Source organism: Cardiocondyla obscurior, linkage group LG02 (assembly GCF_019399895.1).
Source record: "Cardiocondyla obscurior isolate alpha-2009 linkage group LG02, Cobs3.1, whole genome shotgun sequence".
NCBI lineage: Eukaryota > Metazoa > Arthropoda > Insecta > Hymenoptera > Formicidae > Cardiocondyla > Cardiocondyla obscurior.
This window is the reverse complement of record NC_091865.1, coordinates 4,776,635-4,791,523: the sequence shown is the minus strand read 5'-3', so window position 1 is coordinate 4,791,523 and position 14,889 is coordinate 4,776,635. Positions and strand designations below refer to the sequence as shown.

Sequence of the window (14,889 nt, the reverse complement as noted above, 5' to 3'; positions counted from 1 at the left end):
AATCCCGTGCTTCTTACTGCATAGAAAGGAAATATGGATATACAATTTATTGGTGAAAAGTCGACATTGTTACATGGTATGTTACTAAATATGTAAATAAAGCGGGAAAAGTGAGTTGTCTGACTTCGATCTTGAGAATTTTAAAAATAATTAGAATAAATCATTGGCAGTGTTCTTTGGAATTATGGTTTACGATCCTTAACTAATAGGGAATGTGGAGCTCTTGAAGCTGCAGATACATTATTAAGCATTCCTTTATATGGAACCGATCGTAATACAACTATTAAATGGTTGACCGTTAATCGTATACGACAAAAAAATTAAAAAGTCGTAAAGAGATTGAAGCTCTAGATGATGAATCCACAGATTTATTTTGTCCGGCTTTAGTAGATGATTATTATCCACATGGAGTGAAAAATGGAATCTGTGTCTCTTTACGAGTTCGCCCAATGGTATGATATCACGACAATCGAGCCAAAGAATAATATACTTGAATATTATAAAATAGATAGTAAACATTTTCTTAAACGACGACGATGTGCATGTCTTATTAATCACTATAAATACAATGTTGAAACACAGCCCGAAGATTACTTCTTTTCTTTACTGCTTATGTTTAAACCATGGCGAAATTTAGACGATCTTAAAGATAATTGTGACACTTATGCAGAAGCATTTGAGAAAGCAAAATTACATATTACAGAAGCATTGCAATATCACGAAAAAGTACAAGAATTGCAAAAAGCATTTGAAAATGCAAAACAGTTGGTTCAGCAAATTGATGAAGAATTACAACAAAAGAATGTGTCTCAGGATGATCCTGATAATCCGATCGGTATTCAAAATATAGAAGCTGGTGAAGCAATGCAAGATTTTAGAGATCTTGGTGAGAAAATAGATAAGAATATTGATGTTCCTGAAATGATAGCAAAATTAAATGCGGATCAACTAAGAGTATTTGATAGAGTCAGTGATACGGTAAGGTCAAAAGATTCGATATTACGTTTATATGTTAGTGGAGAAGGTGGAACTGGAAAAAGTTTCTTAATTAAAACAATTAAATGTTGGATTAAACAGAATCTCAACAAAGAAACCGCTTTAGCAGCACCTACTGGTATAGCAGCGTTTAACATTGATGGTTTGACTGTTCACAGATTACTTCAATTACCCGTTGAACATGGTCAAACTACAAAGTATAAACCATTGTCTAATCATGTATTAAAAGTTATACGAACTGAACTCAAAGATGTTGTTCTTTTTGTAATAGATGAAGTGTCAATGATATCAAATTTGATATTAATGTATATACATTTTCGATTGACGGAAATATTTGATACAAATGACGTTGAAGATGGTTGGTTCGGTAAAAAACACATTCTTTTATTTGGCGATTTACTTCAATTGCCTCCTGTACGAGAAGATTGTGTTTTTGCGCAATTATCAAATGATAAAATTAACAAATGCATTGGTTCTTTAACTGCTATTAATTTGTGGTCTACGTTATTTCATTACGATGAATTGACGATTAATATGCGTCAGCAAGAAGACGATACTTATAGGCAATTGTTATCAAGAATTCGTATTGGTTCATTGACAACGTATGATCGTGTCGTCCTTGAAAATAGAAAAATATCTTTCAAAGGTAATTCTTTGGAATCCAGATTAAAAGAACTATGTGATTTTATTAATAATTGTTCATCGGACGTTGTTTGTTTATTGGCTACACGTCATATGTGTGACGCTCTTAATACAGCTATGTTAAATCGCATTGATTCGAAAGAAATATTACTAATTGCTGAAGATACAATTGACTGTACTTCATATTTGAAAAAAAAAAGTATTAAAAGTCTTATCGAATAATGACGATGATAATTCTAAAACTGCTGGACTTTCAAAAGAAATTGTAATTAAAATTGGAGCAAAAGTTATGATAAGACGTAATATCGATGCTACTTTGGGTCTGGTGAACGGTACAATAGCTACAGTAGTTTCAGTTGTACGAGATATATCTACCGATTGTGTGGAAAAAATCAAACTACTTTTATCTTCAGGATTAGAATATTTGATAGAAAGAGTAAACGTTAAATTTAAAGTGGTGGATAAAGCATTTGTTGTAAGAAAACAATTTCCACTGTGTCTGAGTTATGGAATAACTATTCATAAAAGTCAAGGATTGAGTTTACAGAGTGCTGTTATTGACATAGGAAATTCTATATTTAATTGTGGTCAAACTTACGTTGCTTTATCTAGAGTAACATCTTTGGAAGGATTGCATTTGATAAACTTTGATCCTTCCGCAGTGACAGCTGACGTAAATGCTATTAATGAGTATAATCGACTAAGATATAAGTACAAATCAGAAGCAGAATTATTTTTATTCAAAAAGAACGTCATCCCAAAGTAAAAGATATACCATGGGTAATGTCGAAACTAGTCGAAGCTGTTCAAGAGAATAATCAGCAAATTCAAACGTTACAAATAAATACCACTTGGGTTTTACGTGGTTTTAAAAATACAGATAATGTCTCATGTTACGCTAATACGGTTGTACAAAGTCTATTGCATCTAAGTGCCATTAGAAAGCAATTGTTTAATTGTGATAAATCAAATATTTTACGTATGCTAATGCATCGTTATGAATATGGAATGAATAATTTAAATACATATGATGTTCAACAAGATTTAGGAGAATCGTTTTCAATGAACGTAAAACTAGATGCACTCAAATTTCTAACAATTTTGTGTACAAAGTACGACTTTGTAAGGGATTTAGTACAACAAGAAGTAACTTCTACAACTCGGTGTGTTACTTGTCATATTACAAAAACAATTTGTTTCAATAATTTATTTATCTCAATACCTATTAACAAATTGAAGAAAAAGAACTATAATTTGAAAGAATTATTAGATGTTTTATTTTCACATTGGCATCAATCAGATAACGGGTTCTGTGAAAATTGTACAGGAAATAATATATTGTATAAAAATGAATTAACGTTGACGAAAGATATAATTATTATTTATTTTGTATTATTTTTGTCAGAAGAAGATAAAGTAATAAAAGCAAAACGTAATTTTAATATATCTTCGATTCCAACGACTAAAGTATTAGTAGCTGGACAATCATATAAAGTTATAAATGCTATATTTCATAATGGTCTAAGTATTGATAAAGGACATTATACAAATATTTGTAGAGAAGGGTCATCTAATAATTGGATCGAAATTGATGATACGGAAATTAGAAAAGACAATGGTCCAGAGGTGCTAAAAATCTTTATATACTTTTTTACAAAAATAGATAGAAAATAAATATATTAAAAGAAATGCATGCATAGACCAATAAGTAATCATTAATAATTAAAAAAATAAAATTAAATTTGATATGTAGTTTAAATATTTATAAAAAATTTGCTAAAAAATATTGATATGAGTTAAAATTGATATGGTTTTTAATAAAGTGCAAAGCAGATTTTTCAGTTGAACGAAACCAAAGATTTTTCTCGAGAATCTCGAGTCGTGATAATTAACGTGATAAATTAATTATGCGTTTTTAAAGAATTATGTATAGAAAGCGATCGGTTGGACCGTTTTTGAGATTCGAAAATTTCAATATCTCTGAATAAGAAACTTCGCAAAATAATTAAAATATTGGTTGCTGTGCGCAGATAAAAGGCTGCTGTGCGCCGATAAAAGGCTGCTGTGCGCCTGACACCGATATTTATAAAAACGTATGATGTGAAATGTAACAGTAACGGAGAGACGAAAAGTATTAATTTGGTGCGTCTCACGAGAATGGACGTTGGATGGGGCCCATTTTATTTTATATAAATCAAACATTTTCCCGAAAAGTATCAATACCTTAATATACAAGCTTTTAAAGAACCATGTTTAGAAAGCAATTGGTTGGACTGTTATTATAATCTGAGAATTTCAATAGCTAAGAATAAGTAACAGAGCAATAACATGGTCAGGTTTCACTGCATGTACATGTAACACAAAATACTAACGTGTTTCTTGATTAAAGATATTATGCTCCCAAATTACTCTTCTCAAAATAAAACATAGAATGTGCATTTTAATGTTGTTATAACTACAAAATAAATAAAATCTCTCCAAAATGACCTTTTAAAAAAGGTAGAAAAAGCGCCAAGTATAGGCTTGCGAGAAGCATCCTCGAAAAAGTACAAAAATGAAATACTTTTTATAAAATAATGAGATTAAATAATTGCGCTAAGAACCTGAACGAGCTAGAAAATTATATTTAAGCAAAATCAAGACTTCCTCAAAAGACTCCTCCAAAACCAAGACTCTCTTAAAAAAGATTTCTCCAAAAACCAAGACTCCCCAAAAAAGAATATAAAATGTGTATTTTAATATCAAATACTCTTTATTAAAACTAATGAGATCAAATAATTGCGCCAAAAACCTAAAGAAACTAGAAAATTATATTTAAGCAAAACCAAGACTTTTCCAAAAAAAGACTCCCTCAAAAAAAATTCTCCTAAAAAATGACTTCCTCATAAAAAGACTCCTCAAAATCAAAAGTTTCTTCAAAACCTCAAGTCTCCTCCAAAAAAGACCCCCAAATTTATACTCGCTCAAAATAGAACATAGTGTGTACTTTAATATCAAATACTCTTTATAAAACTAATGAGATCAAATAATTGTGCCAAGAACCTGAAGAAAATAGAAAATTATATTTGAGCAAAACCAAGACTCCCCAAAATTATACTCCTAAAAATAGAACATAAAATGTATACTTTAATATTAAATACTCTTTATAAAATTAATGAGATCAAACAATTGCGCCAAGATCTTGGAAGAGCTAGAATTTTAAACATTACAAACTTATGTGGAACCGTACAAACGTAGACCTAGGTTCGCCCCGATAATAAAACGTTAACATTACAAACCCATGTGGAACCGTACAAACGTAGATCTAGGTTCGCCCCGATGATAAAACGTAATTAACATTATATACCCATGTGGAACCGTACAAACGTAGACCTAGGTTCGCCCCGATATGATATAACATGGTAATATAAAAAAAAACTTGGCGTTGCGAAACCAAATCTTTAAAATCGAAAAAGTAAAGAAAAAATATTGAATAAAAAAATTAAAAAAAAATAAAAAATAATAATTCTAATAAAAAACATTGAAACTGAGTAATGCAACAAATTTTTTCCGTCTTTAAAAAGGAAGATGGAAAGAAGATGAGGGATATAATATTAACAAAAATATTGAAAATGGGCAATGCAACAAATTTTTTGCCGTCCCACTTTTACAGACTGCGGACTGTCGAATGTATTTTAAATATATTCTTCTTAATATACATCCGGTGTGGTTACAAAAATCTGATGCATAGCACATCGTAAAAAGCAAAATTATAATTTGAGATTTTAAAGATTTGGTTTCGCAACGCCAAGTTTTTTTTTTTTCTTTATATTACCATGTTATATCATATCGGGGCGAACCTAGGTCTACGTTTGTACGGTTCCACATGGGTTTATAATGTTAATTACGTTTTATCATCGGGGCGAACCTAGATCTACGTTTGTACGGTTCCACATGGGTTTGTAATGTTAACGTTTTATTATCGGGGCGAACCTAGGTCTACGTTTGTACGGTTCCACATAAGTTTGTAATGTTTAAAATTCTAGCTCTTCCAAGATCTTGGCGCAATTGTTTGATCTCATTAATTTTATAAAGAGTATTTAATATTAAAGTATACATTTTATGTTCTATTTTTAGGGAGTATAATTTTGGGGGAGTCTTGGTTTTGCTCAAATATAATTTTCTATTTTCTTCAGGTTCTTGGCACAATTATTTGATCTCATTAGTTTTATAAAGAGTATTTGATATTAAAGTACACACTATGTTCTATTTTGAGCGAGTATAAATTTGGGGGTCTTTTTTGGAGGAGACTTGAGGTTTTGAAGAAACTTTTGATTTTGAGGAGTCTTTTTATGAGGAAGTCATTTTTTAGGAGAATTTTTTTGAGGGAGTCTTTTTTTGGAAAAGTCTTGGTTTTGCTTAAATATAATTTTCTAGTTTCTTTAGGTTTTTGGCGCAATTATTTGATCTCATTAGTTTTAATAAAGAGTATTTGATATTAAAATACACATTTTATATTCTTTTTTTGGGGAGTCTTGGTTTTTTGGAGAAATCTTTTTTTAAGAGAGTCTTGGTTTTGGAGGAGTCTTTTTTGAGGAAGTCTTGATTTTGCTTAAATATAATTTTCTAGCTCGTTCAGGTTCTTAGCGCAATTATTTAATCTCATTATTTTATAAAAAGTATTTCATTTTTGTACTTTTTCGAGGATGCTTCTCGCAAGCCTATACTTGGCGCTTTTTTCTACCTTTTTTTTAAAAAGGTCATTTTGGAGAGATTTTATTTATTTTGTAGTTATAACAACATTAAAATGCACATTCTATGTTTTATTTTGAGAAGAGTAATTTGGGAGCATAATATCTTTAATCAAGAAACACGTTAGTATTTTGTGTTACATGTACATGCAGTGAAACCTGACCATGTTATTGCTCTGTTACTTATTCTTAGCTATTGAAATTCTCAGATTATAATAACAGTCCAACCAATTGCTTTCTAAACATGGTTCTTTAAAAGCTTGTATATTAAGGTATTGATACTTTTCGGGAAAATGTTTGATTTATATAAAATAAAATGGGCCCCATCCAACGTCCATTCTCGTGAGACGCACCAAATTAATACTTTTCGTCTCTCCGTTACTGTTACATTTCACATCATACGTTTTTATAAATATCGGTGTCAGGCGCACAGCAGCCTTTTATCGGCGCACAGCAGCCTTTTATCTGCGCACAGCAACCAATATTTTAATTATTTTGCGAAGTTTCTTATTCAGAGATATTGAAATTTTCGAATCTCAAAAACGGTCCAACCGATCGCTTTCTATACATAATTCTTTAAAAACGCATAATTAATTTATCACGTTAATTATCACGACTCGAGATTCTCGAGAAAAATCTTTGGTTTCGTTCAACTGAAAAATCTGCTTTGCACTTTATTAAAATAGATATATACAAAAAAAAGATCTAAAGAAAAACCGTATACGTGTATATGAATTGTTCTATATGCAAAATAAAACGTTTTTCATCGTTGTACATAATCATAAATTATCTGTTTTTTTTTTTTAAGAGATATTAAGTTTTCTTTCTCTATTATTTTCGACGTTATAATTAATAAGACACATTTATAATATACGAAACGCGTAATTAATATGTTCATGCCAATATGAATTAAGTTAAACGAAAGCTTCATTTTTAGACTATTCAATGTTTATGAGAGTTTATCATTTTTTATGTGTGTAATGAATTTTAATAATAGAAATATAAAACGAAAAAATAAAACAAAAAATTGCGCGCGCGCAGCGCGTGTCTGGTTTGTTCTAGTTTTTATAAACACTCAGTTACGAGAATCACCGACTGTGCGCGACGATACGCGGCGCGCGATCCCGCTCGCGTCGCCTGAATGCCAGGACCACCCTGACGAGGGTGTCGCGTGATGTAGGAGACAGTCCGCGGCAGAAATGAAAAAAAAATATAATACAGTTTTTTTCTAAAACCAATCAAAGAAAAACACTATTTAATTATTTGTTTATTTACAAGTTGATTCGGAACGGCAAAAGTGATTACCACGCTCGGATATCTTGATTTAGCCGATAATGCGCCGCGGATCGACCCGACGGAAATCTTGAGAGATTTCTAAGCATGAAACCTCCGCGAAACGGAGATCTTGACGTAACGGTAAACGCGAGGCGGCTCGGCAATCGCGAACGCGATCCGTTCCGATACGTAAAACAAAAGAAAACTGATAGAAACGAGCTCGACGGAGTCGGAGTCGCACAATACTAAAAGCAACGAGGCTCACTGTTAGAATGTTTCGTGAGAGAGCTCGAATGCGACTGACTCGCGACGGGCTAACGGGACGCGAACCGACCGAAAATGTACACGCGCTAGCCGCGTGAATTATATGTGTTGGGCGACCAAGGAATTTCTTGTTGTTTCTTGATCGCACAAAGCACATCCAGGCGTACTCGCGTACACCGACACAGTTGCGATTCATGGAAAGACACCCCTTTCCCCGTGACGTCATTACCCCTCGCCCTAGGACACACAAACACAGAGTGTTCCAGAACCGGCGCTTACACACCTACTCAGTTAATAAAACAACATGAACGATCAATATGACATAAGTGATGATACAAATGTATCGATGAAGGCGTCGATGACATTACGGATTACATAAATCGCACAGCTCTTTAATCATGACAGTTGACAGTGAAACTTTACATTTATCGCATGTGATAATGCTTTCAGACTCGAGATTCTCGTACGTCGCGGTGCGGTGGCATCTCACTATTTTATATTCTTCTTGCACGATTATTGGCTGTTTCTCAATGAAACATCGTGTACAATAAAATTACATTTCGTCTGTATAGTAACGTCTGACGCGGCAATAGATACTTTGATTTACAACTTTATTCGCGACATTGATTACTATAATATCATTACCAATTTCACGGAATATCGTGTCAAATAAACGATGCGTTTCCGTCTCCGTTACAAATTCTCTTTCTTCCGACTCCACTTCTACCCCCGCCAGAATACCTCTGTGTTCATCCTCATCGTCCACAAGAGCAGGTATGTTATCGTCATCATCGTATATGCCTTCAAAACTTATATTTTTTCCTATTTAAAAAAACGATCTTCTTCTTCTTCTTCTTCTTCTTCTTCTTCTTCTTCTTCTTCTTCTTCTTCCTCTTCCTCTTCCTCTTCCTCTTCCTCTTTCTCTACCTCTACCTCTACCTCTACCTCTTCCTCTTCCTCTTCCTCTTTCTCTTCCTCTTCCTCTTTCTCTTTCTCTTTTTCTTCTTTATCTTCTTCTTCTTTTTCTTCTTCTTCTTCTCACTGTCACTATATAGTTAATTGTTTGAATACAGAACTCTTACTGACTTCTCGGTACAGTACTCCCTCGCAACCTCTTAAAAAAAAATTTCTTATCATAAAGTTCAAACAGGTGAAGGGGCTAGATCTAACAATAAACCTTGCGCTGACAGTTGTGTATCCCTTCAGTCTAAATTTTTATTATTATTATATTTCAAAGCGAGACGCAGCGCGCGATCTAACACGCAAGGATATACGAGTTGTAGTCGATGACGACGAACGTGTGAACATGAGCGAATAAGAGTTGCACTTTAGGAATTTAGAGATAACGGAGGAGCGATAGGATAATCGAGAGGCGATACTTGGTCAAAGTGTGATCCGTCGCAGTGAATCAACATGAATATTATTATAAAAAATTAAATTTTTAGCAAGAACACGGTACGCATCGTGAAATAGCGACTACCGAGTGCGAGCGAGTGGGAACGATCGATAGTGCGAAGCGAGCGAGAAGGAACGATTGGCGTGCGATACTTCGCGATCTGCCGCCGCCGCCGCGATTATGGCTCGTGCCATTGTTTAAAACTCGCGAAATACAATGCAGCTCGAGATGCAAGTATAGTGCTGCGCGACAAAGTGCTTATTATATTAAATATTAAATTAAAGGTATCAAGTTTAATAATTTTAATGTTGTTAATTTTATAAACATTTAGTTCCGAGAATCGCCGACAAAAGGACGATTCCTGGAAAAACATCCCTCCCCGCGTGACGTCATTACCCCTTGCCATAGGTCATACGGACACACTAATACATAGTGGTCTAGAACCGGCCTATACACATCTACTTCAGCGTTGTGTTTGCGTCACGTTATTTTTGTACATAGCATATTAATAATTCAGAATTATAAGTAACACGCGCGTTAGTCATTTCGCCATTCGTACGCGCCTTTTTTTCCGCTCCTTACCGGACTCGCACTACACAACGGGCGGCGCCGGCCACCCGCCAGACCGACGTAGGTTGGAAGAACAAGGGTTGTTACAAAATATTGTAGCCGGCGGCGAAGGGGTAGCAATAAACTTACTAAGTAAAATACTTTTTAGTTACTTTATTGGGCCTGGTCTCCGATCCTACCTCGACCGCGCCACTATGCCGACTCTCCGACCCGAGAGTTCCGCTCGGCTAGCAGACGTTACAATTCAAAGATGGACTCGTGCTGCCCTCGTGCGTTCACTTACGTGAACTAAGCAGTGTTGCCAAATTTTTGGTTCAAACTTGCAGGCGGCCAACTGAACCTAATAGCCCAGCGACCTAGCCCTTACAGACCTCAATAAAGTTAGCACTCTCATTTCGGAATTTTTAATTTTCGTTATTGCAAATCGATTGTTAGTCGTTTGTTATTGAATGTTAGATAAAAAAAAACGTTTGTTAGATAATATTTTTTACAGAAATTAAAAAATAAATTTGAGTATAAAGTTAGCACCCCAAGTAAAATTTTTACTTCTACTTACGCTTAATCGATGCGCAATCGTTTGTTATTCCCGAATATGCAAAGAAAATCGTTTGTTAGATCATAGTTTTCTAAAAAACAGCAAAAATATAATAAGAAGCACGTGCGAATTTTAGGTCGTTATTTATGAATACCAGCCTTAACTGATTGTGAGTTTCCTCTCTATGTTTGTCGGATATCCATCCATTACATACGGTATCGCAAAAAAGAGAACTCGGCGGGCCGGCTGTTTCTCGTTATTTTTGGATCCGAGCAGCTGATCGCGATCCGCTGTCAGGCCCCGGGCGCGTGCCATGACTTTGTCAAGCGGAGTGCCGTGTTGTGATCCAGCGGCATTGTGTGGATCGCGATCGCGCGAATAATTAGCCAATGCCAAGGCCAAGCAATCATTATTGCCTTTTTTGGCATTGCCGCGAATTCGCGAGCGTTTTCGTGGAAGGGACGCCCGGGAACCTCACTTAGCGAAAAGTCACCGAAGCGAGCGCATAATTGATTTCGAAAGTATAACGGTATCGTGCGAGCGAATTGCGAAGTCGCGACGTGCGGAGCAAGAAAATTTGCCGTGTTGGCAACTTGCCGTATTAACTGTATATAGCGTAAATATAATATTAATCATTAAAATTGTTTGTTTTAAAATTTACGTTTTTTTTTCTTCTGTCACCACGCGCGCGAACTGTCTTTGCGAAACAATGTTATATTCAATGAATTAAGATGTAGAAAATGCCACGTCACGTTCTCTTTCCATTTTTGTAGTAGGTGTAACTCGGCGAACATGCGGCTCGGCGAGTACGTAACTCGCCGAGTTACACTTACTAAAAAGTTGTACGAGCTTTAAGCGTCAATCAGTATACTGCTACATCTTTACAGGTAAATTTAATAAAATTATCTTACAATTTCTGCTTATTTTCTTTTATTTTATTTGAAGGAGTTTGATTATTACATGTTTTGTTTCTCTTTCTCTTAACGGTTTTAGATTTACCGGTTCTGGCATGCCTTACTAGATTTTGATCAAGCACATCGTGCAAAGTTCTTACAATTTGTTAGCGGTATTCCCAGTGTTGGGTTACAAGATCTCTCCGCGCTAGAAGGCATGAACGGCGTATAAAAGTTCAAAAGTTACAGAGGACAGATCAATAAGACTTTCACGTGCTCGTACTTGGTAATTATTTGAAAAGAATTATATACATTTTTTTAAATACGCATGTCAGTAAAAGCAGAATTAATTCTGACAAAGTAAAACGATGTTAGGCTAAAACTGCATTGTTTAATTAGAGTTTCAACCCGCTAGATATGCAAATAAACGAGACCTATTATAAACTACGTACAAGTTCACTCAAGACGCTTCGCGAATGCAGCGAGAAGAATTTGGATCTACATAAGCTTGCTAGATCTTTGTTAATATATATTGATACATGTCCTAATAGTAGACGTCACACAGCGATTTACAAATGTGTCAATAATGATTACGTACACTCAGAAATTGTGCGAACTTTTGCCGTCAATAACTTGCAGAATTTAATATCAAATGGACGTTATGTAGTTGCTATGAAAAATACCAAACTTATATATATTGGGCTAGTATGTCAAATGCAGTTATATGAAGTAATTCCTTAACAGTAAGTAAAATAAAAATTATCTAACGAATTTACTACAATTTACTGTGATCTAACATATAATTTACATTAATCTAACCATTATTTAAATACATTCTTATCTTTGTGTTTTAAATCGATTTTTACAGATCAAATGCATTTTTGGAAGGCTTATGTGATATTATACGTAGAAGACTGATCTCTGTATTCAATGAACAAGAACAATTAATTAACGGCGTGTCCAATATAAATACTGATTACCTTAAAGAAAACACAGACTATCATAAACAAACTGCTACCTCTTTACAGGTAAATTAAAAAAAATTATCTTACAAATTCTGCTTATTTTCTTTTATTTTATTTGAAGAAGTTTGATTTTTTCATGTTTTGTTCCTCTTTCTTTTAACAGATTTAACGGTTTTGGCATACTTTACTAGATTTTGACTAGATTTCAAACACATCGTGCAAAGTTCTTACAATTTGTTAGCGATATTCCCAGTGTTGGGTTACAAGGTTTCTCCGCGCTAGAAGGCATGAACAGCGTATAAAAGTTCAAAAGTTACAGAGGACATATCAATAGAACTTCCATCTGCTCGTTGTCTGATTATTAATGGCTAAAGAAATTGCACATAGAAAGGCACGAGAATAATCGCATACAGCTTAATTTGGCTTCAGAGCACCTCCTCGCATCCACTGTCTAAGCCACAGTTCTATAAATTTTGTACTGTGCTTTTCTGAGAGCATTTGATACACAGCTATTGTTGTACCGTCAAAGTTTATCACAATAGCATACAAAAAGATGTGACCTTTCTGACCATTATAATTTGCATCAAATTTTTTAACGATGCTGCTTGTTGCATCAAGACTTACAATAGATTTTCTATTTAATCGACAATATTCTTTGTATGCGTGCAGTTGAGCAGGTGTACCATGTATAACGTGAAATGATAACGATCCAATACTGTCCAATACTGTGTATAAAACCAGTATATTCTGGATTCAGTTTCATTTTCTCCATTGTTTTAATGAGTTTTCGCCGATCTTCTTTTTTTACATTTAATTCTGTGTTTATTCGTTCTACTCGTGCTTGTCGGCATACTGTACCATTAGGTAAAAACGCAGGTTTAATTTCTCCCAATTGCATATTTGCCTTTGCGTATTGTTTTCGCCATACGGAATATCCTTCTGTTTTTAGCTCCTTCTGTACTATTTTTTTTTGCCCGTTCAAAGAACGTTTGCTCAACTCATGGCCTTCATGGCAAGTGTCTCGAGTTTTAATTTGCGTTATCAGGCCTTCAGCATAGACTTGTTTTTTTGCATATCCACAAAAAATATTTCCACATATTTTGCTTTTACACGAGCCGATTATTTTGATTGTGTATGTAGTACAATCTGAAGAAAAAATTACTTTGTGTTTCTTAAAAACGTATGCGCAAAGCAATCTAAATTGTTGCCAAAACGAAAAAGATATTTCATTGGTCCATATTCTTGGATTCAGTTTTTGTTTCACTATTAAAAAATTTGTGTTTGTGCCTAAATTATCAGGTTTTATTTTGTTCCACTGTTGCTCGATCAGAACTAAATCAAATATATCTATTTGTTTTTCGTTATTTCATTCAATAGATATTTCAAAGAATGCATCGTCATCAGAATTTATATCGCTGATATATTCTTCTTCCAAATTAGAATTACTCATTATTTGTTCGTATTTTGAAGAAACAACTGTGCCATTTCTTTCCTGACGGTACTCAAAATTAAATTTCTATCGTAGTATACATTTAGCTTGCAGGCTTGAAAACTCCATTCATTATTTAATGCGGAAGACATATCTTTCCATACTTTGTGCGATCAAGGAGGTAGCAAATTATTTTCAAAGTAGAATATTAAATTCTTGATGACTTCGATGGCTTGCTCGCATGGTACAGCTGCTTTGCATGGCATAATTTTAAACAAATATTCTGTAACAACAAGAATTAATTTTTTTTTTAATATTACTCAATTCTTATAAGGTCAAAATTTATTGCAACATTTAATTAACTACGTGAAGAATAATCTACAAAGTAAACTTGTCATACACCTGTACAAATCAGATCATGCTGAAGCCTTATTAATTAAGAGCGGCCACATCGCTCTTAGGCGTAAAGAAACAACTGATTAATTTGCTTTTGGCTGTACCAATACAGACGTCTCGAAAACTTAGTGATCTTGAGCAACAAGATTGTGATATTATTGGTAAGTAAATAAACGTAATATTTGAATAAACAATTATATTATCTTAATTTCCACTTTTTATTGTTTCTAGAAAGACTCATAAGATCATACTTTTATATTGTACAGACATTCATTCAAGAAAATGTACCAAAAGCAGTTATGCATTTCTTGGTCAACTACGTGAAGGATAATCTACAAAGTAAACTTGTCATACACTTGTACAAATTAGATCAGGCTAAAACCTTATTAATTAAGAGCGGCCACATCGCATTTAGGCGTAAAGAAACATTGGACATGCTAAAAGTATGTAAAAAATGATATAATAAGCGTGTTCATTCGATAATTAAATTTTAAATACGCGTTTTTAAGTTATCTTTCATTTGCCGGAACGGTGGTCTTAGCCTCGCGATATTTCGACGCTATCGTAGCCTATTTGTTTGGTTTGTCGGTCTCCTTGGACCACCTATTGTTCACCGTGTCTCGATTTCCATCGAAGTCAGTTTAATCCAGTTTGAACTGAATATTTTGCTGGCTTCGCTTTGTTTTCGTCGCCCGGGTTCCGATAAACCTGGGCTCCGTACCGCAAAAGATGTTTCAGTTTCTCTCGAATTCCGAAACCGTTCGTATCGAGTACTTTTCGTTGGCTCGCTCTCTCGTT

At 34.2% G+C, this 14,889-nt stretch overlaps 1 protein-coding gene and 1 pseudogene across 1 annotated transcript; both read left to right on the top strand.

Moving 5' to 3' along the window:
• Nucleotides 1-2,421: 2,421 nt before the first annotated feature.
• LOC139109690 (uncharacterized) lies at nt 2,422-3,312 on the top strand. Its single transcript, XM_070668957.1, has one exon. The coding sequence runs from the start codon at nt 2,422-2,424 to the stop codon at nt 3,310-3,312; it is 891 nt and encodes a 296-aa protein (XP_070525058.1).
• Nucleotides 3,313-13,914: 10,602 nt separating this feature from the next.
• On the top strand, nt 13,915-14,549 carry LOC139109684 (dynamin-1-like protein pseudogene; annotated as a pseudogene).
• The last annotated feature ends 340 nt before the right edge of the window (nt 14,550-14,889 follow it).